Source organism: Pieris napi, chromosome 16 (genome assembly GCF_905475465.1).
Source record: "Pieris napi chromosome 16, ilPieNapi1.2, whole genome shotgun sequence".
Classification (NCBI taxonomy): Eukaryota; Metazoa; Arthropoda; class Insecta; order Lepidoptera; family Pieridae; genus Pieris; species Pieris napi.
The window spans coordinates 4746399-4760514 of NC_062249.1; the positions used below are offsets into that span (position 1 = coordinate 4746399).

At 33.4% G+C, this 14116-nt stretch overlaps 1 protein-coding gene and 2 long non-coding RNA genes across 6 annotated transcripts; 1 reads left to right on the top strand and 2 right to left on the bottom strand.

Moving 5' to 3' along the window:
• Positions 1–713: 713 nt before the first annotated feature.
• LOC125057161 (nuclear receptor subfamily 2 group C member 2-like) lies at positions 714–14111 on the bottom strand. 2 transcript variants are annotated; one of them, XM_047660661.1, is made up of 11 exons: positions 13888–14111; positions 13323–13451; positions 6636–6785; positions 5940–6052; positions 5722–5830; positions 5154–5264; positions 4637–4732; positions 2857–3025; positions 2084–2273; positions 1418–1565; positions 714–994 (listed from the first exon to the last, which is right to left on the bottom strand). In XM_047660661.1, exons 2-11 carry the CDS (start codon positions 13444–13446, stop codon positions 768–770), a joined length of 1437 nt encoding a protein of 478 aa, XP_047516617.1. In that variant the 5' UTR covers positions 13447–13451; positions 13888–14111; the 3' UTR covers positions 714–767. The 2 variants fall into 2 exon arrangements, with proteins under 2 accessions (XP_047516617.1, XP_047516616.1); XM_047660660.1 differs by having other exon boundaries at positions 5940–6055.
• LOC125057163 lies at positions 7810–8241 on the top strand. Of its 2 annotated transcripts, none has more exons than XR_007118174.1 (2): positions 7810–7920; positions 8077–8241. It is a non-coding gene; the product is annotated as an uncharacterized LOC125057163 (long non-coding RNA). The 2 variants fall into 2 exon arrangements; XR_007118175.1 differs by having other exon boundaries at positions 7848–7927.
• LOC125057162 lies at positions 9270–10083 on the bottom strand. Of its 2 annotated transcripts, none has more exons than XR_007118173.1 (3): positions 10050–10083; positions 9768–9890; positions 9270–9466 (listed from the first exon to the last, which is right to left on the bottom strand). It is a non-coding gene; the product is annotated as an uncharacterized LOC125057162 (long non-coding RNA). The 2 variants fall into 2 exon arrangements; XR_007118172.1 differs by lacking the exon at positions 10050–10083 and adding an exon at positions 10002–10048.
• Positions 14112–14116: the final 5 nt, after the last annotated feature.

A 14116-nucleotide genomic window follows, 5' to 3' on the forward strand; every position in this document is an offset into this window, starting at 1 on the left:
AACATATTCGTAATTTTTCACTGGCATCTAAATAAGTCCATATAGCTTTATATTGTGCTAAAATAGCATTCTTAATCAAAATTTCTTAGTACATGTGGGTAGTTTTACCTCCAGCAACCCATGTCAAAAACGAAATTTTTTATTTTCGTACATAGGCAAAAATACTTTGGGTAGGGTGACACTAGCGTGAATACAGTTTGTATAGGTCACGTGACCAAGCGTAATGTCATTTTTAAATAACGGTTAGAGTCTGTGCAGAAAGAGAACCGTTGTTGGATTTGAGGCCTATTTTGTTGTTATGTACATCATTATAGTTCAACAGTTCTCGATACTTAATGTGATCAAATTAATTGTATAAAATTATCATAATAATACATTAAGGCGTGGCAAATAAGAGTTTTATTAGTTCTCATAACTGCCACGCCGGTTCTTTCCGCACCGACTCTATCACATAGTATTTTTGAAGCACACTGATTTGCCATAAGGGAGCGTTCAACTACGACGTAACGAATTTTGGGGGGGGGGGGGAGTCCTTTTGTAAACCGTTACGATGCGGGGCGGGGATTGAATTACGCGTTATTGTTTATATTATTTTCGACTTAGACCATATAATAGTAACTTTTACGTATAAAGAGTCACTAGGTGGTCACGAAACGTTTTACTATACTTGGGTACAGAAAAACGTTACGGCGCGTTACATGGGGGGGGGGGTCAATAATCTCCAAATATTGCGTGATGTTTACTTGAACGCTCCCAAATGCTCTTACTTATCGTTCCGCATTCAACAAATAAGGTATCACCTCATCGATGCTGACGTCTCCTACGAAGCCTACAAAGAAGACATCTTCTATAAAGGTCGGGGTGAAACTGCGTAGTACTGACAGTTGTAGGACAAGGGTCAACGCCCTCTCTTCGTCACAAATGGAGCGCAGAGACCGCAGCACTTTCATCTGATAGTCCTGAAGTTTTCGGGTCAGAAAATCTGGAACGCCATCTGCGAATAAAGTGAAATTAAGGGATTGTCCAACGCACGGATTCTAAATTTAAAAAACGAAAACTATATAATAAATAAATGCATTTGACATGCGTTAAACTACCACTACTAATTATTTTGGAGTACCGTCATTTTTTTTACATAATAAGCCTGAGTCTTTTTACGCATTTTGTTTGGGAATCGATCTTTAAAGCATGGTGGCGGTTAGATGTACGTTATTATAGAATCTGTTTATTAGTTATTCATACGTGATACCAACTGAGCTTGGGTTTTTATTGGGCAAAATTTTTCACCGTTTGCGAATTTCAAAATCTACAACTCGGTAATTTCTCTAACTCAACTAGGAATTTTTTTTTATGTTCGAAAAAATAATATACAATAATATCAGTACACAGAAATGGAACATCACTTGTATGTTCTTACCAGACGAAAAGAGACATAAAGCCCTCAAATGTGCGTGTTCACGGTCGCTGATGCGTAGCTGGTGCATATTATGGACCACTTGGTGAAGACGCGACAGCATCGTTGATACTTCAGTTATGCGCTCGTCTGAATAGTCCGATATTGTTATCTGTAAGGATTTGGTTATTGTTTTAATTATTAGTTTTAGTTGTTAACTTTCTTACGTTCTACATTCGTCATTTATTAGGTAAAATACACAATGAAAAAATTCAGTTGTGTGTGTGCGTTTTAATATTACATAAAATTTTAATATACATAATTTTTTCCCAATTTTGTAAACCTTTACCCTTATTATTTCTTGTTTTTATTTTTTTCCCCTTACTAGGGTTGCCTGGAAGTGATCGCTTGTTAGCGATAAGGCCGCCCGTTGCATCACCAGTAATTTATTTTACTTGTTTTTCTTTTTTATTTTGTAATGTTTCAATAAATAATTCCCACAAGAAAATACGCAATGATTTTTCATTTTCCCCCAGCCATTTGAACCCAGAATCTTATGTGCAGTCATACATGACCTACGAGTTATTTTCCTAATTGATCCATGACCATGTTTGCTTTATAGCCAAATTCAATTGACATTAAAAATCAAAATTAAACGGTAAATTTTTAAAATATGTGTATATATGTTACCTCCGGTGTAGTGACTTCACTGCTCTGATTTCCACTTCTACTCTCTGATCTTTCCCGTAACTCAGAGTGTAAGTGTGCAGACATTAGAGGCAGAAGAGAATCCAGCCCCAAAGGCTGGGCCCAACGACAAAGGCCCAAAACGAATAACTCAGCCCAGGACTTGCGGAGAAGCGTAACTTGGATCTCAAAACTGGAAAATAGTTTTCTCTAAAATTTCAAACGTGTTTTTTTAATTTAAAAAAACTCTGGGGGTTTACAGTTGGACGTTCCAATATTTATTTCAAAAATAATCAGTGGCGCTACAACCTCTTTAGGTCTTGGCCTCAGATATCTGAATCTGTTTCATGATCATTTTTAAATCTAATAGGCAAGTAGGTGATCAGCCTCCAGTGTCTGACACACGCCGTCGACTTTTTGGGTCTAAGACATTTCCGTTTCCTCACGATGTTTTCCTTCACCGTTCGAGCAAATGTTAAATGCGTACATAGAAAGAAAGTCCACTGATGCACAGCTGGGGATCGAACCTACGACCTCAGGTATGAGAGTCGAACGCTGAATGGCAAAATGGCTGCTTACAAATATTTTAAGAATAATAATAGTCATATAATTCCCGATTCAAAACAAAAAAAATTACGTATCAAGCACAGAAGGAGAAGAAAAGAAGCGTAGAAGGCTCTGGCTTAAGGAAAAGTCACTATGAAGAAAACGCCAAAATGCGTCTGCTCCAAGCCCGATTGGACTACAGAACTGGTTTACAGCTTTTTTATACTTACGGCAACGCAGTAACTGTGCTCATAGATAGCACCCATCTAGCTAAAGCGCCCAATAGTCTAGCAGCCGCTTCACACGCCGCGTGTAATCGCAGCGCAGGCGCACCCGACCCCGGAAGGGATAAGGGCAATTCAAGTGAGTCCGGGTTACTGAAGATCCCTAGTTCTTCACCTATAAAATAGAATTAATAAAATGTTTTAATTTAAAACTTTAAATACTTACTATATAATCTTAATATAAATAAATTACGTGTAACGTTGTTTGTCCGCTATGGACTCCTAAACTACCGAACCGATATCAATCAAATTTGCACAACGTGTGTAGTTTGATCCAATTTAAAAGATAGGATACCTTACATCCTAATTTATACCCATTACCATTATTTTATCGCAAATTATTTGTTTATTATTTGACAACTTCACAATACTAACAGATGGCGCTGTGTTGAAAGTTTCACATAAGCTACAATTTAATGGCATAACCACCAAAAAAGCATGGTGGTCCTCATGACTGGTGTTCTCCTACCATTTCCCTTGAATAGTTCACTACTATGTAATATAACAAAAACCTTAGCCACAGCAACGCTTGGCCGAGTCTGTTATCATATACTTAAATGTGTGGATATGACAAAAACTACTACCGCAAATATAACTAAAACCATGATGATTGAGCAAATCCTATAACTAGGATCTTTTTATTTAAACCGACAACGCACTCGCGATCTTTCTAGCAGTGTCTATGGACGGCCTAACATCCTAACAACCCTTACTGTATAACTTATAATAGCGATCCCGATCTCAATTATATGATGCTACGTCAGGACTACGGATTTTGAGAGAACTGCATCTAACTTGCAAACAAAAATGTAGGGATGGGTATTGCTGTCGCTATTGGAACATTTAATGCATATATGAATAAAAAAATGTACGCGCGCAAGAAGTTATACTTCTTTGGCATTATTAAAAATAGTTTTTGATTGCATGCAAATAATTAATTACAATTAAATAATCAAAGACTGGAAAAGGAGTAATTATAGTCAATAAAGTTCAGTTTACATTTGAAAAATTAAATAAATAAATACTATTACTATATACTATTATATTATACTATATTACTATTATATGTATTATTATTTTCTAATATTAATTAGTATTGATTTAAATATTCAATTTAAATCACTTCTGATTATCAATTCCGACGCACATATAAAATTCGCACTTGTATAATTAAAACAAAATGAAAACACGTGTTTTAAATGTACTCAAAACCAAACTCAAAGCCTGTGGATAAATATTATAAATATAAATACACAGTGAACAGAGGCAGCGTGTGTGCCAACATGCGCCACTAACGTCATTCTGTTAATTTTGTGTCACGGTGCGCGCGCATCGTAAAATTTCACTCTCATCAATTTTTCATAACGCGCCTAAAGAAGTATAACTTCAAAAATTAATTTATGCAGAAGTTAAGCATAGATTAGCGATGCGATTCCTTTATAAATGTATATAATACTAGTGGACCCGACAGACGTTGTCCTGCATGATATTTCAAGCAATTAGTAAAGCAAAGTATGAAAGTACCGACTGCAGCGCCATCTGGCGGGCTGATTTGTGAATCTAAACCATTCCCAGATCCCCTTGAACACACACAAAAAATTTCATCAAAATCGGTCCAGTCGTTTGACAGAAGTTCAGTGACATACACACTCACAGAAGAATTATATATATAAAGATATTCTATTTCAGTTTTTTTGCGCTTTAATAAATAAGGAATAATACTCGCCATCTGTTTGCTGTGTGTCCGCTGCGTGTAAGGCGGTCATGGGTACGTCAGGAGGCGTGGCCCCGTACGCTGATTGCAGGTATTCATTTATTGCACCTGCATATGAAATTACAATTCTTATTTTTGTTATCATGCTATTAAAATAAACATCTGTGTGGTGGTTTGAGCTTTTTATTTTCCATGGTTATTTGTTGTACTATCAGACAAAGATCAACATCGATTTGGATACTATTTTAAACAAAGAAAAATAATTGATCTTTAATTTACGTAAAATACAGATAAACTTTCGTTTCACAAATGTTTCATGTCAAAAACACAATATATAGAGGCACAAATTAAAGTATCAACTTGAACATAAAGAAAATATGTAAATGAAAAGAAATATAAAAAGTATATGCAGGTTTATATGTAGATAGCACAGATAATCTGGCCTACAGATTCAGACCAAAAAAAGATAAATTTAATGATTTTTAAACATTTACCACATAACAAGTAAATAACAAAACTGTATCCTTACCAAATTGTCCCATTTTGAAGAGATTCTTTGCCAGTTGTGTCTGCAACATGAGCTGTTGGCGTCTTGCTCCATCCAACTCATTGGGGCCACTACCCAAGTATGGAGAAACAGCTGAAAATTACAATTGTTATGAAAATAAATCATAAAAAAGCTGTGGGTTGCTAAATTATGTCTAAAGAGTAATTTTTAAAAATAAATCAGTGGCGCTACAACCTCTTTAGGTCTTGGCCTCAGATTTCTGAATCTGTTTCATAATCATTTTTAAATCTAATAGGCAAGTAGGTGATCAGCCTCCAGTACCTAGCACACGTCGTCGACTTTTTGGGTCTAAGACATGTCGGTTTCCTCACGATGTTTTCCTTCACCGCTCGAGCAAATGTTGAATGCGCACATAGAACGAAAGTCCATTGGTGCACAGCCGGGGTTCGAACCTACGGCCTCAGGTATGAGAGTCGCACGCTGAAGCCACTAGACCAACACTACTTAACGAGTACAAAGAGTAATTTTTACACAGTTTCTTCATTTAACAAATAAGAATATTGGTGACATAGGACCATCACAAATCTACCTGGATTCCCTTTGTTGAAAGCAACAGCGGCAGCTAAAGCAAAGTTTAAAGCTGGAGCTGCTGGAGATACTGCTCCAAATGCCTCGCCTCCTTCCTCCTTTGGGTTTATCTAAAGAAAACGAACATAAGTTGTCAAAAATGCAATTACAATAAATTTGCAATTAAATATAGATATTACGATTTATTCTTAAGCATTTCATTTAAACCTCTCTACATACCTGTCCTTGTGTATGGTTGGCAAGTCCCAATAGTTTTGAATAGGCTGCTTGTCGTTCATGAACATCCCGTTCACTCTTCACTTTCTCTACTATCGGCTTCCTCTCATGTTGGACCGCTGTGCCACACAATACAAGAATTACTGCTCATTTTATTTGTTCCAAACATTATTATTGTATATTTTAGGCTTTTAAAAAGATGTATACTCTAGGTAGGAATCCAATCTGCAGTTTGTTTTTGAGTAACATTGAGACTACCATTTCTGTCATCCATGGAAATAAATGGGTTTATGTAAATAATACAAATAATATCGAAAACTGATAATTAGCATTAGTCAACACTATTTCGTAGAATCTATTTCAAATTAAATTTTATCTGAGATTTTTAGAATCATATTCATATTAAATATTTTCTACAATACAAATTATTTTTTTCCTATATACACATACATATTCCAAGACTATGGAACATCAAGGGAAACAGTAAATACTTAATTTTCAAAATAAAATTAAGTCTTCTTTCAGCAAAATATCCTATCTACGATATCACTTTCCCTTAATGTCCTATAGAATATTAATATATTCATATTTTGTTTCACTTGATTAGACCAGGTTGGGCATGCACATTCTGTCAAGCTTGCCTTAAACGGTTGGGACTTTTTTAGCAAAAGCTTAAGTAATTATAGTATTTATACTCACAGTCACTTCTCATACCACAAGCCAAGCACTTCTGCAGACGACAGTACTGGCATCTATTTCTGTGGTGTTTTGTAACTTCACAATTCATACTGCCTCGACACTGATAGCCAAGCTTCTTGCGGATTGATCTTTTGAAGAAGCCTTTGCACCCTAGATGGATTACATTAATATAAGTATATGTATATTGTTTCTTGGTTCAAACTCAAACACAAAATATCATTATTCATGTAGCTAAACAAGTACAGTTATGAATGTCAAAAACAAGTTAAATTAATTGTAAATTTACATTTATTACTAGTTCGCAAGTCAAGGGCGTAGAGCGGGTAAACAGAACTGGCAAGAAACATTCTGCCACTCTTTTTAATCGCCAAGTATTGAGTCATACAAATTGTTTGAACTGGAGCAAATCAATCCCAAGGATTAGGATCATTTATAAGTATTTGTCAAATTTATAAAAAGCTTTAATAGATTAATTTACTAACGTTAACGGTGGTAGTAGAACCTCGTTAAGTCGAACCTCGATAATCAAAAACCTCCAAATCTCGAAAAAATGTTTTGTTCCCTTCCCTTAAAACACCAAAACCTCCATTACTTGAAATCTTGACCCTCTGTTAATCGAAATAATCACCGAGTCCCTCCAAGCCATTTTGGTACATATTTTCACTCTATAACTCGAAAAATTAAATTTGACCTCTGTATCTCGAACATAGGAACGTTTCATTTTACAACCTTTACAACTTGTCCATTTGGAATTTATTATCTCTATTGTTCGAACAAAAATAAGTTACCGACTTTAAGAACTTGCCGACAATGTGAGTACACTATTGTTTCTTAGAAAACATTTTAGGAGTATACAATAATAAATTTATGACTCATGGAAACACGTGTTTGCTTGCTTTGTGTCAGGTGTTCAATTTTCATTCCCTTTGAAATTTAGCTGAGCCAGTCATTTGTTTTCGACTTAAATACTGTCAGGGGGTCTAGCCATATTGGTGTCGAAAAGTATTCTACATACACTACCGCTTTTGCGTAATTGTACTGTCGAAAACGCTTCGTTCGTAGCCAAGAGGCATGTCGATACATTACCGCAAAGTCGACAGCGTAGATGCGAGCTGCTGTTCGTAGCACCTTATTCCGTCATATTGTCTCTGGATTAAATGTATTCCTAATGTCACTTTTATAAACAAAATAATAGAAGTTAAAACTTTACAATATTATTGCAAAAGGGACATTAGAATGTCAGCAAGGTTGGAACAATTTTCGATTTAAGTGGAATTTACGGAAGGTGCAAAGTGAATATATGAATTTTAATTGCATGTTTAAATTAATTATGTTTTGTTTCATGTTTTCTCAGAAATTTAAGGCTACAAATAAATACAATATTTTGAAATTGCATAATCGCGATATATAATAATAATTAGTAGTACTTTGATATTTTTAGGATTCGAGTTTTGACCTCACAACTAATCTGCAAAATGAAGAAGCAACATATTTTGTTACCGCTTAGAAGAAACAATATAAATAGTACTGTGGTTTGATGAATAAAGAGTGAAAATAAGGTTGTCTAGAAGTTGATAAAGTCCAAGGAATTTAAAAACAATAGAAACATAGACTAGTGTGAACACTGAAATTAGAGTTTGATTTAAGCTTTAATTAGGTTTGGTGTTTGTGCTTGAACATTTTTAATGTCAATTTGAAAGCAGATTTTTATATAAGTATAGATTAGTGATTTGCTACTAGTTGGAATTATCTCTGTTTATGTCCATCAAACAATTTCAGTTTAAGTTAGAGTCATAAAGGTTGATTGTTTATAATATAATTATAAAAAAAGAGGGATTAATTAAAATTATAAAATAGAAACTTAGTCTTAAATTATAACCCTTAATCAACCTTTGACTCCATATTGATGCTCCAACATCTTAGATATAAATTTAAGTTTGATGCTTATTTTAAGTTAATATTCATGTCAATTAACTTTTGGTTATATCAGTGATTTGCTACTAGTGAATATGTAAATGCAAAATCTGTTTAAGTAAGAAATGAATAAACATTGTATGTTATGTATTTGTCAGTTTTATTTTTGGTAATTTACCTATGTCTTCTTTAGTAGGAAAAGCCATTAAAGTGGTTCACAATATTAGTTTATTTTATAAGAATATACAGATAATGCATATATGAAAGACCCATACCTACTAATAGTTAGGAATATTAAACAAACAGGTAGCAAAATAAAAATGTTTCAGTTATGGTTATTTTTCATTAAAATAAGGCACCAAATATCTTCCTTAATGCAGTCTACATAGAAAAATAAGCATATGTAACAACTTATTAAACAATACAGACATTACTACTGAACACACACAGGTGCATCAAATGAAATGCATTACTACCTAATGTAGATGTATTCATATTTATATATGTAGATAATTAACTAATAAATGTAAGTGTTAGTTTGCAGCAATGTCAATATCTTGTTTGTGTTGTTATATACAAAAAAATGTTCAATTCATAAAACCTAACGTTAGATGTTGTGATGATTTCATAAAATTACTATGATACCTACAGTTACTATGAATACATCCTGGGCGATTAAAAAAAATAGTGATTGTTTCCTTAACACAACAAATGTAAATAATAATAGTTATTGTAAAGATATAATTCTTCCCAAAATCTACAAATGCAGTTTGTTTATAATAATGTCTCATTAACATTCAAACTGCTGAACTTATTAAGATTAAATGTAGAAGAACATAGTTTCAGTTACTGTTTCCTGTTCTTGAGGTAATGTTACTTAACCAACCATTATTTCATACTCCATAGCTTCTCTTTTTCTGAAAAGAAAATATTTTAGTTAGTACTTTGATCAAATAGAAAACTGACAAACTAAACTGTAAGATCGGCCCAAGGTTTGTTCAATAGGTAACTTTAGTATTAAAACTCTTTACTTAATTCTAAACTTAAAAATATACTTAATTTGTCACTGCTGCTTATTGTCAATTAAAGTTCTTAATAACCAAACAATGTCAGTAACTCCCAAAGGACTTGAATTCAAACTTCTCATTCATTAACAATATTATAATAACTTCTCTAGTATATAAACTTAGTAAATAATTAAAGAAAATATCTGCTTACCATTCCTTAGTATTGCTCACTAGATTTTATATTTCCAAAGTTCATGAAGTACCTATAAATCCACTTTATTTGATTAATATATTTAGAACTTCTAATTATGTTCATTAGTGACTGCTTTATCATCTGAAATATACAAATAAAATGTACAATAATTTTACTTTGTGATTACATAATATATGCAATATTAAATGGTATATGTATTTTTCAAATTAAAAAACAATTTCATGAACTTACATGCAATATAAATATCAATAAGAGATATCCAATATAACTAGGATTTACCTCTACTAATTTGCTGATTTTCTTGATATTTTCATATTTATCTGTGTCTATTATGTTATCCTCGCATTGATTCACATAGAAAAACTAAAACTCTTAACTTAAAAATATTAACTCTAGTTTAAATTATTATAATTACACGAGAACGTTAAAAAAAGACAGATAACAAATTAAAACCATTTCGTTAAAACGTCCAAAATATGACATGTTTTTAAAACGGTAGCCATTAAAGATGGCAATAGTTGTACTTAAATATTGCAAACAGCAGCTTTTGAGATCACGCTAAAACATGGCGGAGAAACGCCGTTTTTTCTACACTGTCGAAACATTAATTGGCCGTTGGCTACCGAATAGCGTAAGCGTTAATGTGTGTCTTTTCGTAGCACTGTCATGGCGTCGCTTATTGTATCCCGACTCACGCCTTTAGGGCCTAGGCTACCGACTGTCGACACGAGCTGTCATTTTCATACAAATTTAGTTTTCGACTTTCTACATACACTACTGTTAAGCCATCTTGGCTAGACCCCCAGAAGTAGTTTGGTTCTACTGCAGGGTTCACAACCGTACGATAATTATCGTACATTTGCGATAATTTCATAGCTACGTACGATGTACGATGGTACATGACTATCGTACGCAGATTGTACGATAATTTCCAGTCTGATAAAAAATTTGATGATTACACAGATAGCCCAATAACAATTACAGTTTTTAGTGTCAGTGCCATCTATTGGCTTATTTTTCTATTAGGAACTTATGCTGTCACAAGGCAACTACAGTAGATGAACAAAGCGTTAATGTACAAACACAAAAACGCATCAGAATGCCCAGCCAAAAAATTCACGATTTGTATGGTGACGCAGATTTGGAAGTCTTCGATAACATTTTAATACCTAACGAATTTTAAGTGATAAAAATAATATGCGATGTTTACGGACAATAGGTATATCACTTAGAGCGAACACCATATTGTTCAACGAGAAAATATTGCGTATTTTGTTCCTCTTTGACGGAAGAGATTGAATTAAGTTTATTTTTTTTTAAGTATTATTTTTTTCAATTTGAAAAACACAAGTTTACAAGATTTAAACTATAAATCGTTTGCAACATTTTATTTTCACGTTTCATATGATTTTTAAAGTATTTTTAGCCATTTTCCTGACTGTACGATAATTTATCGTATATGGATCACATATACGATAATTTTACGGCCCTGGTACGATAACTGCCTGGCTTCAGGTTGTGAACCCTGTTCTACTGCAATACACATCAATTAGTACAACAGTTAACATGAGTGCTGTGAAACGTAAACTAAAAACTTTGAGTCTTGCTGAAAAATTAGAAGTGCTCGAAGCTGTGAAGAGCTGTCAAAAAAAGAAAGATGTTGCTGAACAATTTGGCCTGCCAATGAGTACTCTTTCAACAATAATAAAAAATGAATCAGACATCATGAGAAAAATACAAAATGGTCAAAGTTTGTCCTGCAAAAGACGAAGAATTGCAGAATATCCGGGCTTGGAGGAGTGCTTACTTAAATGGTTTGAGCAGTGTCGCAGCCAAAATATTAGTGTTAGTGGACCACTGTTACAAAAAAAAGCCCAAATATTCTCTAAATCATTGGGACTCGTTAATTTCAGAGCCAGTAATGGATGGTTAGAAAAATTCGAAAGAAGACAGGAACTTGTTTTTAAAAAAGTTTGTGGGGAAAGTGCAAGTGTCAACATTGAAACCTGTAACAAATGGAAAAGTGAATTGCAAGATTTGTTACATGGTTACGAACCTGACAATATCTTCAATGCTGACGAAACAGGCCTGTTTTTTAAATGTCTTCCTGATAAGACTCTAACTTTTAGAAATGATAAATGCCATGGTGGGAAGCATAGCAAGGAACGTTTGACTATCCTGCTAGGAGCAAACATGTCGGGCACAGAAAAACTCTCACCATTAGTCATCGGCAAATCTAAAAAACCTCATTGTTTTTCAAGATGTAAATCACTACCACTGCAATATGAAGCGAATACAAAAGCATGGATGACTTCTGCAATTTTCAAAAACTGCCTCATAAGCATTGATAAGAAAATGGCCAGAGAAAAAAGAAAAATCTTGTTGTTCCTTGATAATTGTACAGCTCATAAAGATATTCCACAAATGAAAGCTGTTAAAATACATTACCTGCCTGCCAATACCACATCAATTTTACAGCCTATGGACCAAGGTATCATTAAAAACTTCAAGTCATTGTATCGAAAAGAAGTTGTCAGGAACATGCTGGATAATATGGAAGAAAAAAAGAATTCTACTATAGATGTATTGCAAGCCATGAGAATGGCTGATAAAGCTTGGCGAAATGTTACTGCTACTACAATAAAAAACTGTTATGTACACTGTGGTTTTTCATCGTCGTCAACAGTAGTAGCTGAAACCGAAGATATTTCTAATTCACCTCCTGCAGAATGGAACGCAGTGCTATCTGAATCAGGAATATCCTTTGAGGACTTTGTTTCATGCGATGATGGAGTTATGACTGCTGGGACATTATCTGATGACGAAATTATCGATTCAGTAGCTCAGAAAACCGATACTAATGATTTAGATGACATAGAAGACGTGAATAGTACATGCGCTCCATGGGTTTCCATCAAAGAGGCGCGAATCGCATTGAATACCTTACGTAATTTTATAGAGCAAACCAGTAACTCTGAAGAAGAAGAATTTTCTGCTCTTTATAGATTAGACAATGCTATAGATAGAGAAAGCAAAAAAAAATTACTGACTTTTATTAATGCCATATTTTTTATTTTAAAATGATTTGAAATAATGTTGATTTATAATAAATAAAAATATGTTTGTCACCTCTGCAAGTTGAATTTTTATTTATTTTACCTCTCTAACTCAAAATTTATAAGAATAAACCTCAAACTCTTTATGTCGAATCAAAATCCGCCTAAGTCGAAATCCTCCATAAGTTGAAAAGTCTATAACTCGAATTTTTTGGCGTTTCCCTTGATGTTCGACTTATAGAGGTTCTACTGTATTTGAAAATAACAGGAACCTGTTAGCTACATTTGACAGTGAATTGGGATTGAAAGCAAATACTGTCATTACAGTTGAAAAAAAATTAAAATAATAAATAATCTTTAATGCTTATTTATAAGTAAGAGAATGGTTTGTAATCATGAATTAATAAGGATTTGTAAATATATAATTTTAAAAAAATCTCAATCAAGGATTTTTTATATGCTTTGACACCTAAAAGTAACAAATTGTGCTACATACCTTCACAACTAATAGCACCATAGTGCCGTCCTGAAGCTCTATCTCCACAAACTATACATAATTCCAAACCCCCTACTTCATTTCCTGTATTGTATTTCATTTCCATCTGATCTTGTGGGTCCATTGTCGCTAAAAATCAATTGCTGTAGATAATTCTTATCACCCATGACTTCAGTAGAAAACAATGTTTTGGATGTTGTTATGATAAAACATAAAAACAAAATCTAGCTTTTTATTAAGCAATTGAGAGTTCTGTTAATATAATTGTTTGAGTCTACGAACATAGTTACGTTTTTTAAACTATACAAGAATTGGTTGTAACAATATTACATACACAAAACCATGATTATCATAATCCTAACTGTTTAAAATAATAATGTACCTTTCACTTTAAGGCCGCGGTAAAGAACATATTGGCATAAATCATATATGATGTAAGTAGTTGAAAATGATTCTAAAGTAAGTCTCTATATCAATATCAACTGATGCGTAAAGCGCATGGAATCATTGCAAGTGTGTATTACCTATTAAGTGCTTAACAGTTATCTCAAAAAAGAAATTTTACCTGTAGAATTAACAGTACTTTTGAGGATATCTTATATAGTTTACCAACTTCAGTAATCAAGGTTTTCAGACGTTCCTTGAAATTATATCACGATTGGTTATTAGAGAACATAGTTTCACTATTAAGTTTAACTAGGAGGTAAGACGAATATAAAAAATAACATGAAAGTTGAAAATTAGATATCAAACAAAAAATATCCCTTGCACGTCAACGAGTAGAAATTATAGAG